General features: G+C 38.9%; 1 protein-coding gene across 3 annotated transcripts in view; it reads right to left on the bottom strand.

Annotated features, from left to right (window-relative positions):
• Positions 1 to 273: 273 nt before the first annotated feature.
• Positions 274 to 13,858, bottom strand: part of GALK2 (galactokinase 2) — a 55,327-nt gene continuing 41,742 nt past the window's right edge. For all 3 annotated transcript variants that reach the window (XM_010571876.1, XM_010571875.1, XM_010571877.1), the window contains exons 9-10: positions 7,534 to 7,735; positions 274 to 751 (exon numbers count right to left, since the gene is read on the bottom strand). In XM_010571876.1, the coding sequence (XP_010570178.1) occupies positions 544 to 751; positions 7,534 to 7,735 (410 nt within the window). In that variant the 3' untranslated portion in view covers positions 274 to 543. The remainder of the gene's footprint in view (positions 752 to 7,533; positions 7,736 to 13,858) is intronic.

Below are 13,858 nucleotides of genomic sequence, written 5' to 3'. Positions count from 1 at the left end.
CTCCAATATTATCATTAATTACAACAGTAATAATCCTATTTGAGGAGAGTATAAAACTTCTCATGTTTAGCAAGGTCCTTCCAATTTTTTGAATGCTTCAGTTTAATCTTCCATTTTTACAGGACACTAAACAAAAGAATATTCAGCACCCAAAGAGAATAAGCACTGAACAGCCCTGCAAACATTGCAAGGTTCCTACCCTACAATGAAATAGCTCATTGCTCCACCTGGTCTTACTTCTATGATAGTAAATGGAATAGAAGAGAGATCCACTTTAACAAAGTATCATCTTTATTTCAATTTCAGTTTTCCTTGTCAATAGGTTTTTGTAAATCAATGTTTATACTGAAAGATATTTTTAGTATTGAAAAAAAAGACTTTATAATCAAAGAGTTTTCTTTTAATCACTTCTTCAGAGATATATTTTGATAACAGCAACTGCTCATTACAATAAAAAACAGAAAAGGCATTCATTTTCTGTGGCATGGGAAGTACTGCCAGTTCTAAATGTCCTACATAGTTTCTTTAAAATTTTTACGTTCTTTAGGCCTCAACAAAAACCAAAGCTCCTCTTCCAGGTTTGGTAGCAAACAGACTATTATTCTCCAATGCTAACCTTTGGACATCGGTTTGGTAATAAGCTTTTCTTACATTTTTTATGAAAGTGTTCAGCTTGTCAGTAGGCACCATTGACACAGTGCAGCCACCCCATCCAGCTCCAGTCAGACGCGACCCGATGGCCCCAAATTGCCTAAAATAAAATAACAGGAAAAAATCATGTAAAATAAACCAAAAAGGGGTAATTTCTCATATATAAAATTCCTATAGAAAACTAGTGAGTACTTAAAACACATGGATGTCGTCTAATTTTTCTGAAGTTCACTTGGTTGTATGCGACATTACAGCAATTTTCAGTTATTTTGGACAAAAAAAACCCCCACGCTGATGCTTTAAACTGCAATATAGTAATTTCTGTCAATTCCAAAAGTCACTCTCTTTCATAATGCTTCAGCATCAGCTGTTTTAAGGATCACAGCACAGCTGAGATGAAGAAAGCAGGAGGAAAGGAATTGTGTTAGCAACATTCATAAGACATCAGAAGTGAAAACAGAAATACATGACAAAAATAACAAAAGAGGGTTCATAAACTAATTGCACAGGATGTAGGCATGCAAGCCATTTTCTAATGTGGCAAAGACAAATAGCTCTATTCTTCCAGGACAGATCTAAAACATGCTGAAGATTCACAGGCTTCTGCAGGGCTGCTGAGCGTGCCAGTCAAGAAAAGGAGAGTTCGGAAACTCTTAAAAAGCCATACAGAGTCATTGCACTCAACCATCTGTTTATGCTGAATGGACAGAGTCGGGTATCTTTCTTTAGAGGAACCTCATGAATTTAACAGACTTACAGCAGTAGAGGTAAAATAAGAATTTAGTCCCAAAAGAAAAAAATGCTCTTAATAAGGAGGGTGAATAGAAAGAACAATGACAAATAAATGACATCCAAAATATAAACCATTCCCAGCCTCAAGATACTGGCCTGCTAGAAATGTCCTACAGCAAACCCCATGCCATTACTCTGCAAGATTCAGACTCCATCTCATTAGAATTTAGTAGAATTATTTTCATTAGTTTGCTTACCTGTGTTGCTGATATTTACTTAGATTCAGAAGAAGCAGGAAATTACCGTGTAATAAATTTCTTTGGGGCTTTTCTAACCTAGTCAGAACAGGATGTTTAGAAAACTCTTTTGAAATCTTATTCTCACAAGAGATCTAATCTGATTTGCAAACAAATACTTTTGATATGTTTCCAATAGGCATGCATGGAGAGATTTACCAGTCCTAGTATGTGTTTGCAGGAGAGACAGCATCATGTGAATAACACTGGAAAATGACAGCTCATTCTGAGTAGGCTGTGGTAGTTTTTCATATGTGCATTTTATGTTAAATGAATCTGGTGTACTGCTGGGTTAGCAGAGGTTTAGGTCATATTTCAAGCAAGTACTTACATATGTGTTTGATTCTAAACACACTTACATCTCTTCTTGAACAGAAACACTTTCTTCAGTGTGTCTGTGTGGTGCCACCCTTCATATTGACTCGATTTTATGATAATTCTTTATTTCCTGTTGGTGTTTTATTTTATTTATTCCTATTATTATTCCTGTAAGCCACTCATTCTCTGATGCAATTTTTGTAGTTTCTGGTCCATGGAGCAACCTCCTAAAATGAGCAGGATCAAATCCAGTCTCAATTGCAATCAATAGGGAAATTCCCATCAACTTTATAAGGCCCAATACTTTTTTCAGCGTCTGCTAAATCAACTGTCTGTACTCATTTGGTCTGTTACCTCAGTCAGAACTTTGCATTTCAGATGGTGTCTGGCTTTTATTTTGGTACGCAACTGAAATCCCTTCAGAGTTGTTCTGAACCTTTTATTGATTTCATAATTCTCTGTGGTCATGCTCATGCCTCATTTTTACTGAGTCATTTTAAAATACTTAGTTGAAATAAAGCATAATGTAGACAGAAAATATGCCTGTTTCAGAGCTGAAGTCACTGTGTTTCAAAATACTGTGGCTAACAGTTTCAAATGTGGTGATATGATTAGACACTTGGGGCTTAATGCTAAAGAACTTGGCGTTTTGATGGGCAGTGCTGTAACATCTGTAAACTAGGTACCTGATATTCCACGAATTCAGAAGTGAGCACCTAATTCTGCATCTACTAGAGATGCGGTGCATGAGAGGTATCTAGATCAAACACAAGAAAGTTAACTTTAGAACAGGTCTGAAACTGCCTTTTTCGAGTCCTAATCCGTTCAGTCCTAAGCTAGACTCCTCTGGTAAAGCGCGATTCATAGCCAGACACGCTCTTCTTGTGCACTGGCACCTGAATCATGCATTTATGAAGAGGTGTATGAACAGACAATAATCTTGTGGAGGGAGCGCTCACCCACACAGTGGGCAACATGGATTTAACGTGTGCGAAAGTACCCTGTGCACCGCCTGGGCTATGCTGCAGCCACGAGGACAGGTAATAGAGGGAGAGACAGAGCACACAGGAGAGAGAACGTATCTGTAGTCCAGTGTTGGGGGCACTTGGCTCCCAGTCCCAGTTTCTGGCCTTTGCTTCTTGAAGAGTTTATGTATCCTGTTCCAGTATTCACTGGATAAAAAGAGAATTATCTTATGAGGAAGGCTGTGTGTGTAAATGAGAATAAAAACATGAGTACTTCAGCAGAGAAAAGAAGAATAAGAATAGAAGTCCCATAGGCTGGTGTATGGAAGCAATAGGTAAGACATTGCAGTACCTCATTTTAAAAATAATTGTGCTGTAAGAGGTGATAAAATCACAGCAATATTGTTAATTCCAAATACTCAAAATTATGAACTAGCTGCTCAGAAAGCACAGAGTTAACATGATGAGATTTAAATATATAAATGGGGGAGGGGAGGATATTATTCTGTTTTGTAGCTTGGTGTGCATTTGAATAGCATCTTTAAACCTTTCTGGCTCTGGAGGAGCTGCAAACTTCTTTTTGTAGGGTAGTTTTCTGTTTGTTTTGTTGAATTTTCAAATTGTGTCATGACTCCAGGCTTTGCAGCCTTAAGAAAATCACCAGTGGTAAGAGTTTTGATAAAATGCAGTTGTCTTGGCTACCATAATGCACTTGGATGTAATGTAAAAAACGTATCTTTTAAAAGTGATCAGAGAGGATTCAGCTATCTTCAACTGTAAGGGACATGGCTCGTAACACAAAAATTATCAGGTTTTATACCACAGAAAGATGGAGAATAAGAGAATGAAAGAAAATTATTTACAACACTCAAGGATTCTGAGAGATTCTCAAAAGTACCCAATGAGTTCAGGAGCTCAGATCCAGTTTTTTGTTCCTTAATTGTTCAGTAAATCTTCTGTGTTACTTAATTTAAAAGGTAACTTTTAACAGGTAAAATAGCTACTAACAGCATGAGATGGGTTAGAGAAAGTACAAGTCTTCTGTCTTTGCAAAAATAAAAAAAAAAAAAACAACTGACCAGCTAGTGGTTACAGTTTTCAGCACTACAAACCACAGCAAGTATGGATCCCTTTCTTTCTTGGCAGCAGTTGTACAGTAAAACATAAAGATCTAGGCAAAACAGAAAACATCTGGATATGCAGATTATTCTTCACAGTTTAAACCTTGTAAGGAGAGAGCAGCAGTAGACTCGGGCAATTCTGTGGAATGTATTTTTGGAAAGGCTTTTTAAAGTTACAGGGCAGCTGTATATCATTGTAAGTAAAGAATGTAATTTATGTAGTTCCTGGCCATTTCTATAATCACATCAGCCAAGTTTTCCTAGAGTGACTAGTGATTTTATGTCCCTTAGTTTTTTAATGAACAACTTGAGAAGAATTAAGACGTTTTTCCAATCATTTCCAAAAATTGATGCTGGCTTAAGCTGCATTCATCTAGAATGGCTATAAGCTTTTATAAATCTAATCACATAATCAGAAAGACATTAAAGAATATCAAACTTCTAAAGAAGAAAGACACTTTTCTTAGGAAATACTCTTGATGGGACAACACAGTAAAGAATAATGAACAAATAATTTACTTGTTTCTGTGCAATGACTGAAATAAGAAAACCCCGGATTAAATAATTTTAATATACCAATTAGAAATCGCTTCACACGAATGACACTCTACTGTGGTGCTTAGCTATGCTCATCATACTAGTTGTGGGCTCTTCTGCTGGTAAGTTAGAAATCTGATGTAACATGGGCACACACATCACTTTTTTCCTTCACTATTTATATTTTGGTCCCTGGAACTGAAATGCTGTGATTAATTTTAATTTAATTTAGTAAAATCCTAACTGCATACTCCTTTCCTTTGGGTTCTGTGGCTGTGGCTGTGCTACTGCCTGCAAGTCAGTGTCACGATACCCAAGCTAGCTCAGAGAGCAGCAGCTGTCTAGCCATGAAAGCACAGCGCTCAGCATAAATGAGAAACAGAGAATTTCCATCCCCACGCTGAGCGTCATGCTGCAATAGACTGTTGCTAGCATCCATGCTAGGTTATTTAAATGTAGCACAGGTAACTCCACGCTGTAGTGCAGATTTATACCTACTTTTTTCCCCTACTTGAAACAGGAGCGTTTTCTCCCAGCATTTCTGAAAACAGGCCCTATCAGTATGATTCAAGCTAGATACCCTAGTGAAGACACTTAAAATGGCAAGTCACTTTTGCAAAGTTCAGTCATCAGATGCTATTGACTGAGGCATCAACACTGGGTAGTTACTGTACCTAAAAGTAAAGCAGATGTTAAGTTTTAAGGCTTCTCCTCTGTCAGTGGTGTCACAGAACAGGCAGTGCTGATACCTCGCACTGGATCAAGATTCTGTAGCCTAAGATTTTTGATAATTCAGTAGAGCATAGTTTCTGTCTTCAGCTGACTTTGGAGTCAGTTCTCCCTTGTCACACACAGATCAACAGTTCCCTTTGAGCAGCTGGGATAACCATGGTGAAATTGCCCCGCTAAGTGACTGCCATAGCTTATTCTATTACGTGATCATTACGTGATACAATAAACTGAACATAGCCTGTGAGTTACGTACTGGATTGACTTCCAAGAGAAGGAACCAAAATTGTATTGCCAAATTACTATCAGACTGTCCAATGGCTCTCGGGGCTTCTCTGTGTTTTATCACAAAACAGCATGTGTATCCCATATGCAAAATAATCTGTGAATGTCCAAAAGTCTTCTGTTCAGTTTTTAAGTTTGTAGTTTTCTGGCTTAGAGGCCATTCCATCTCATCTGCAAAAGAAATCAGACTATCCTAAATAATCATCTGTATCATACTCTATCAATTTACAAACCTGGTACATGGGTATTACAACTTACAAAATCTGGATGAGTATAGAAGTAAGAAAGCATATGGCAAATTGCATGTTTGCAAAATTTGTATTTTCATTACAAGCCAAACTGATTTCCTAGTTAAAAAAAAAAAGCCAGTCGCTAGTAAAAAATATTTTTGTAACTTTCATTTTTAGGTGGTAAAGTATTCATTTTTTTTACCTTCAAATTGAAACAGTTTCTGTTTTCTTCAAGACTGAAAGATGTAGAGAGAGGATGGGATATTTGCTTCTAAAAGAGAGTGAAACAACATTTCTTGACCTCAGGCCTGCAAAGACTTACGGCACCCTACATTTCCCTTCTGGCAGGGCAGTAATGCTCTGGCTTAGGGCAGAGTTTCCCAAACTAAGCACACCCTTCTCCAAGGCGAAGCAGGAACCATAACAGATGAGGAGAAGTATGAAGGTGGCATCACCAGGAGCCATGATGAAGTGTATGAGGGAAGCAGCTGGGAGAAGGTGGCTGGGGCAAGAGGCAGGGATGAAGTAGTGGTGGGAAAGCTCAGGTGGGCAGCTGTTTATTCCCCCAAGCCACTGTTAAAATGATCACCAACCACTGAATTTAGATCAATGTTAGCATAAAATGTCTGTCCCATGATCAAATGTACCAGAAAAATGGAAATTAAGAGGGACCGAAATGTGTACATCCTTTCATGCTCGTCCTGTACTATGGATGAAATACTATGTAGAATGTGAGTACTAAGTATTCATTTTTACTTTCTGTATTAACACATGGTTATACCAGATCTCATCATCCACTGCAGCAGTTATGAAAATAACAGCCTGCTACACACAGCAACCTGTGATTGATTTCCAGCTCACTTCATGCCGTTTCTCAAACTCTGTTTATTCTGGCTAGAGGATATGAAACTGGGGAGGAATAAAGGGAGAAGAGAAGGGACAAAATGACACTCAGGGAATGTGTTTTGGAGTTGAGAGGGCTTGTTTTATTGCGGCCAAACTGAGTTAGGGAACCCAGCTAAAAGAATGAGGCTGGGGCAGATGGAGACTGAATAATGTGGGGAAAGCTCAGACACACAATGCAGAGAGGAGAAGCAGAGTGTTAGCCAGTTAACACACTCATCTTTTAAATGGTGAAATACTGTCCAACCTATCCGACACCCTAGACAACATATTTTTTTAATTGAAAAAAATGCAATAGCATTTCACAATATACCATTATGATTTCAAGGCAATCTAAGAGTGTAGAACAGCTTGCTTATGCCCTAGAACTCCCATGGCGCAGTTCTGAAATGGTTAAGAAATACACAAAAAGTAACAGAATTCAACTAGAACAACTAAGATGATGTTTTAAGAAAACCAGTTATGACTTCTTCTACAACTTAAAAAAAGAATAGCCAACAGTCTAACGTAACACTTGTGATGATGAGTCAGTCCAAAAGCAAAGCCTGTAATAAAGCCATAAACTGCAGCTTTCATCTGAAAGTATTACACAGATGTCAGTAGGGAAACAATTGACCATGTAATGTCCCTGCAGGAGATTAATTTTGTAATAAGACACAAGAATACTTTCATTTTAAAATTGCAATAGCCAACGATGTCATATTTTCTCATCAATTCAAACAATATTCTCAACAGGCGATTACTCTTCCTTGTGGTCAAAACTTACAGGCAGATGTCTACCAGCCGATCCAGTTCAGGACAGCTGCATTCATACATTTCCCTGCAGCTGATATAGCTCTGGTTCATTAATTCTCCCAGCAGCTGGATTGCATTGGCAGGTGCTTTGTTGCATATCTTCTTAAATTCCAGCACTCTGGCAGCTTCACTATACACATGCTTTGCACGCTGGTATAACTTAAAGGTGGAAACTAAACAAAATGAAAATATTAAGTACTACAGTTATCCATTAATATTCACTACAAAAGGAACATACAAAAATATAGTAGAATTACTTTTTTTTAGTAATTCATATTTTATATTAGAACTCTGTCTGCTGAAAGTCTTCTGCAAAAGCTCACCTACATCTTCTTTAAAAGCCCTAATAAGATTGTACTTTGATGAACTCTAAATACTATGTACTCATTTTTTCCATGTTGATAACATCATGCACATGCTCTGGTTATTTGCTGTGTCACTGAACAGACCCAGTCTCTCCTTTTACTTTGCGTAGGCAAGCCACAAGTTCAAGAGTTAGCAGCAACATGCATTAGGGCATTAATCTAAAGCTTTCAGGTTTTCAAATACCAGCAAAACTGAGTCAGGAGAATACCAGAAAGGTACCCAGTGCCCTGCAGGCAGCCGTTGGCCAACATTTCTGGCTCAGGGCATTATGTGTGACTGCTGCAGGCCAAATCTGCATCAATTATGTAACTGTGTGGATGGACCTTTTCTTGAAAAAAAACCACCACCAAACCACAAAAAAACCCCCCCTTTCTTTCTTTTTTTTTTTTAACCTGAGATTAACAAAAATGCTATTATCCATGTTTTCTGGTGCATAGGTAAGGAAGCCCTCTCAAGTATTTTCACAATGATGCAGGTTCACCCTGACTGTAAATAATACTAGATTAAAGGTACAGTGAAGAGCACAGGTGCTTTCAGTTTGATTTTCAGGGTTTATTTTTTGGTGTGTGTTACCAGCCAGAGTGTCAGTGCTGCCTGTGTGGATGTGAAGAGATGTCAAGCCCAGACGAGTGCTGCTTGGTATTGACCTACTAAGATCAAGAGCTAGTGCAAGGATTTTGGCTAAAATTTTTCTATTGTGCCATGAAAAAGCAGTTCATGTGGGAAGAGTGTGTGTGTGTGTGTGTGTGTGCCCAAACATGCATGGCCATCTGGGTAGAGACCTCCACCAAGCCCGAACAGTGGGGCATAAAAAGGAAGGGGATGGCTGCAGTTAAAGGCTCCTCAAGCTACTCCTATTTACAGGAGGGTTTGGCTTGCAGCTAGTATCTGAGAATTGATCTGCTGTTCCCAAGCTCATGTTGTAGTTCATTGTTTTACTCTCCCAGTATAGTTCTGTTTGCTTTAATACCATGGCTGCTATTGCGGAAGTACTGTTCACCAGAAGCATGTGTGACAATTTAATTTACGATTAAATTGGTTTACTTGAGCTGTTTGGATGGTAAATATTAGATAAGTGGAATTTATTCCCTATGTGGAGCACCTACTGCAGTATGTTTCCTTATTTCATCACAACTCAAGCACACTCTTGTTGGAGCACCTCAGAACATCCCCCATTTTCTTTCTATGTGTAAATTCTCCTTTAGAGCAAGGTCTCTCTCCTCATTTCACCTTCTGGTCTCTGTTGCTTTCTACAATGGCTGATGAAACACTCAAGTAGAGGTAAAAGGAGAAGAGAGACAAGCCCTGTATTCAAAACAGAACTCACTATCTGACCCAGACACATGGAGTTCCTACTTGCCTGTTTCATGGAAACAGCCAAGTTCTGGAACCACTTTTGATGATTTCAGCAATCCACATTTGCAAGTATATGCAGCAATCTTCCTTGAAAGACTGGAAATAAAATTGTGTCCAGTATTAAATCTGTTGTATGTATACTCCAGATTGCAACCCTCACAGACTAGGACTTCATCAGCACCTGTATAATCCCTTTTATTTCTCCAGAGTAAGTGTAAATCACAACTGTAAATGCTGAAAATTCATTGCTGAGAGAGACACAAGGAGTCTAAAATGATAGAGAAACATTGAACATAGCAGTGTTCTGCTACTGGTGATACTGCTTCTGGTGATACTTATTTTGTAATTCAATACAGCCTGCTACTGAGAAACCTTGTGTTGCTGTCTTTTGAACAGGCCTTCTGAATGCATTTCAAACTAGGACAGAAATGAGAAAATTGAGTGCCCCCAGAAACATCATCTTGAGAGTACCTCCCAGAAAGAGCATATTTTGGTTTCCCATTTAGAAGTGTGTTTTACCCCACTGTATTTTGTTGCTGCTCTAGTTACTTGCACTGTGTTTTGCAGAGTGATGCCTCAGTATTTTTGAATGTTAAACAAAGGCAGCTTGGCCTATTTTTAAGGATCGTTTCTCTTTAAATATTCTTTTCTTATAAGCCATTGTTTTAGAGCAAGGAGATTTCTAAATGTGCATTCGTTTAGGGAATATCTAAAGTTGCGTGAGAGATTGCCATAGCTCACACTCTCTTGTAAATCACCATTGAACAGTAGTAACCCAAAGAATGAACTGAAAACATGTCTGGTTTCAATTGTAAGGCAACAGACTTGCCAAAGGCTGTGATTGATTCGGAGACCACCCTTTGGTAGAGCAATGCTCTACTGGCCAGATTACCTTAGAAATCTCTGGGGTTGTGTTGTGCTCGTCATGTTACGAGTTGGCAACCAGAATGGGTGCTCCAGCTACTGGCTGCCAGCCAAAAGATCTGAGCTGTGTCCTCGACAGCATTCATTTCCAGGAGAGCCACTCTGTGTAGGGGAGAACTCACTACCTTGACACTTGCTTTCTCTTGATGCAAAAGCAATCCTTTCAGGCAGTTCCCAAGTGAGAAAGAGCGGCTGTATGTTATTTTCAGACTCCTTTGTGGACTTTTAGCCAATTAGTATTGGCTAAAGGCTGGTATCATTATGTTATCTATTGTCTGGTTACAGGCAGCATTTTATCTCAGAAAATTACATTTGTTTTTAAAAATTTTTTTTTTATAGTTTGCTTTTCCTCTCTGGCAGTGTATTGCTTAGGTAAAATTATCTTCAGGACAGCAAACACCTTTGTACTCTGTAAGTCCTATTCTAAAATAATGAAATGATTCATATATTTTTGGCTTTCAATACCAACTGCCTCTGGTAATAGAGAAACCCTCCTGTATCTCTTCTTTGGATAGGTAGTCCAACTAACCGACTCTATATAATAAAAGATAGCAGAGCACACATGATACTTCCAAAAATTACATCTATATTGGAATCTCCTTGCTACATCACATTCTATATATTAGCTCCACATAAATAAAATCTGAATTAATAGGAAATGCCAAAGAGCTATGGAGGCTGTGATTTTAGAAGAGTGCAGAAACTGATCAGAATCTGCATGCTTCACATAGCCACATTTTTTACAATTAGAAAGGATTGATTTCCTAAGCCACACTCTGTCACGGTTAAAAGAAACTAAACCAAAGTGCGCATGACTGATTAGTTTATATCTGAGCTAGGACTGGAGTGCTCTGAAAGAAGAAAAACTGAAGGCCTCAAAGTAAACCTTCCAGTGTTGCACAGGACTGGGTTACATGGTCTCATCCTCTGTTGTGCTCAAAGGAGAGCAAAAAAGCAGGGTGTGGGGAACTAATGCCAGATTCTTAAAAGCATGTGGATCCTTAAATCTATTATAGTGTATGGAATCTGACTGAAAATGTAAATATACTTTCCTAATCCAGTAAACTACAAAGGTCTGGTTTCCCCCACTTAAATTTAGTTCCAAATTAGGCATATAGGTACCCTCAGCTCCATCTTCTGTCAGTGAATAGGGCAGGTTAGGGAACTGTTTATCCCACCTGAGACCCGGATTGCCCTGTGGTACCCATTTCTCTGGTGACTAGAGAGGAACCTAAAACCTCCGGTGCAATGAAACTGGCTACCATGCTGACGTAAGAGTAATTGTCTAGGGGATTTCTAAAGTAATGTTTCTTCCATAAGGGGATCTGTGCAATATCCAGTTCAGGTGCTCTGCTTGTTCAAAATGACATAGCGCCATTTGGACTGATGGAGATTTGTATCGGCTGAGGATCTGTCTCTGACTAGATTCATGCTCTCAAAAACTGTTCTTTGAAAATCACTGCACATTTCCTCACTGCCACGTTCTGCATAGCTCACTGCAATGCAGGAATGAACTGTTTGATTTTAGACCTAGACATGGTCACACAATCAGAATCTCAGGGTCTCTTTTGTCCCTTTCTGAAAAGACAGCATGGAGACTGATTTATTTTGCATGGTATCAGCTGCACACAGAAAAAGTTTCTTGTGGACTCAAGTGAGGGTAAGCGATAACTTTTATGGATTGCAACAGATACAGATCAGAAGAAATTAAAGTCAACCTGAAAAGTCAAAATGAGACCACAGAAAACTTTAAGGAGGACAAGGAATCCTGTACCCGGGTCTGCTCTTAGTGATATTTTGTCACTAAGTTTTTAACACATTTCACCTGCATTCAGCCTGCTATTGGAGCAGCTAATCCACATTCCAGGTCATAGCCTCACTGTGTTTCTGAAGTTTTAAAGACGACACAGTGAATCTTCTACAAGGAACCTCCTCCACTGTAAACTGCTTTGTATTACCAGTCCTTATCTATTTTTTAGAGAATGCCAGCAACTCTTGCTGACCCTTTGTAGATTTTCTGCACCCTAGCTTTGCTCCTCTCCAGAGGATTTCTGTAATGTCATCCATGAACAGGTAGATTCGATTCACTTACAAACCACCGAATGCCATTGAAAGAAATGGTGACATTTTCCAGTGCACTAATAGTTCATACTGCAGCAAGAACCTCCCAAGTTGTTACGACACAGCAGAATAACATTCATGAAAGTTTGTCCAAAATCTATGTAAAAACTCTTAAAAACAAACAAAAATCCTGGGCTATTAGTCCCAAATAACTGTGGGTTAATTAAATATAACAGAAAAGTTTACTGTGGGTTTTCAACTGTATGGTCATATTTTTAATTTTAGCTTTACAAAACTTGTGCAAACCTGTCTACTCCATTTACAGGGATTTTTTTTCTTTATAATTAAACATTGTGGCTTCTCAGCAACTCATATTATTTGTTACAACTTCAACTCCAGCAGATTCCTTTGTTTAGAGGCTTCCTGTACAATTCTATCTGACCTTTAGCTAAAGACCAACCTCTTCAGGCTATATATTTTTTTCTAGTTGCTTTGGCAGCTTCTTAAGATATGTTTCACTATAGATTAATGAGCTACACATGGCTGATGGGACTGTTAGAGATTTACAACAGGAAGAACTCACCAACGCGAAATCATGTAGGGGACAGTTTCTACCACCATTACTCATGTGGAATAGTACTCTTCTCTGTTAGGCATCCTGCTGATTGAACATGATGAGGGTGAAGGTTTCTGGCTCATAATGTATATAAGAAAATGCCGCCAGGTGGCTTTAATTTGAGCCAGATTGTGAACCCCCTACTCAAAGTGGGGAACAGTTACTCTACTGGGACTGCTCAAGTAACTGTTTGCAATGTGGCTTTCTGAAAATAAACCAGGGGGACAAGTCACTGCTGGATTCAGTGACCCATTTAGCAGACACCTGCTTCAAGATTATGATAACTACTGGTTTAAAGTGATTTTTCCTCCAGAGGAATGCTAGCTTTAACAAGGCTTTTGCAACTAACCTAAACCATTCAGTGCCTGTGCCTAACCTGTGGCACACCCCAAAGGCCTGCATCCTCCAGGTAGCTGTTATGGGATCTGCCTGGAGCGGCCACCTCTCTGGGGCTCATCCCAAGTAAACCATGTTTTTATGGAAGGGGATGGTACGTTCTCAAATTTTGCCATGACATGGATAAGACTGAGTCTGGAGTAGGCATGTGGACCCTCAAGCTGGGAAGTGCTCTTAGGTCTACCAGTTTGGAGGTAAGTTCTGTTCATGTAAGACAAGGGAAGTCTACTAATGTACACGACAAAGCTTTATGTATCCCAGAGCAGCCTGACATAATATCTGAGAGTCCACCTTCACATGTGCCTGTCTGTGCAAATAAAGTTGAAACTGCTCTTACACTGAGATCATCATTAATACAAATTACTTGACAGTGGGAATGAAAGGCTATTCAAGCACCTTTGAAGCTACAGCACAGATTTAGAATTCTCTTTCCAGGGGACAAATAGGATGGCAGTTAAACAGCCAAATCCACACAGCAAATGGATGCCTGCTCCTCCCATGGCGATTTCATTCCCAGGTTTAAATGTCAAAATTAGATTACAATTTTATACATGAAAAGGAAAAATGGGTTTAAAAA

The sequence above is a fragment of the Haliaeetus leucocephalus genome, unplaced genomic scaffold, assembly GCF_000737465.1.
Source record: "Haliaeetus leucocephalus isolate CR32 unplaced genomic scaffold, Haliaeetus_leucocephalus-4.0 Scaffold339, whole genome shotgun sequence".
Taxonomy (NCBI): domain Eukaryota; kingdom Metazoa; phylum Chordata; class Aves; order Accipitriformes; family Accipitridae; genus Haliaeetus; species Haliaeetus leucocephalus.
Note: the sequence above shows the minus strand (reverse complement) of the source record. Positions and strands in the feature narration are given on the sequence as shown.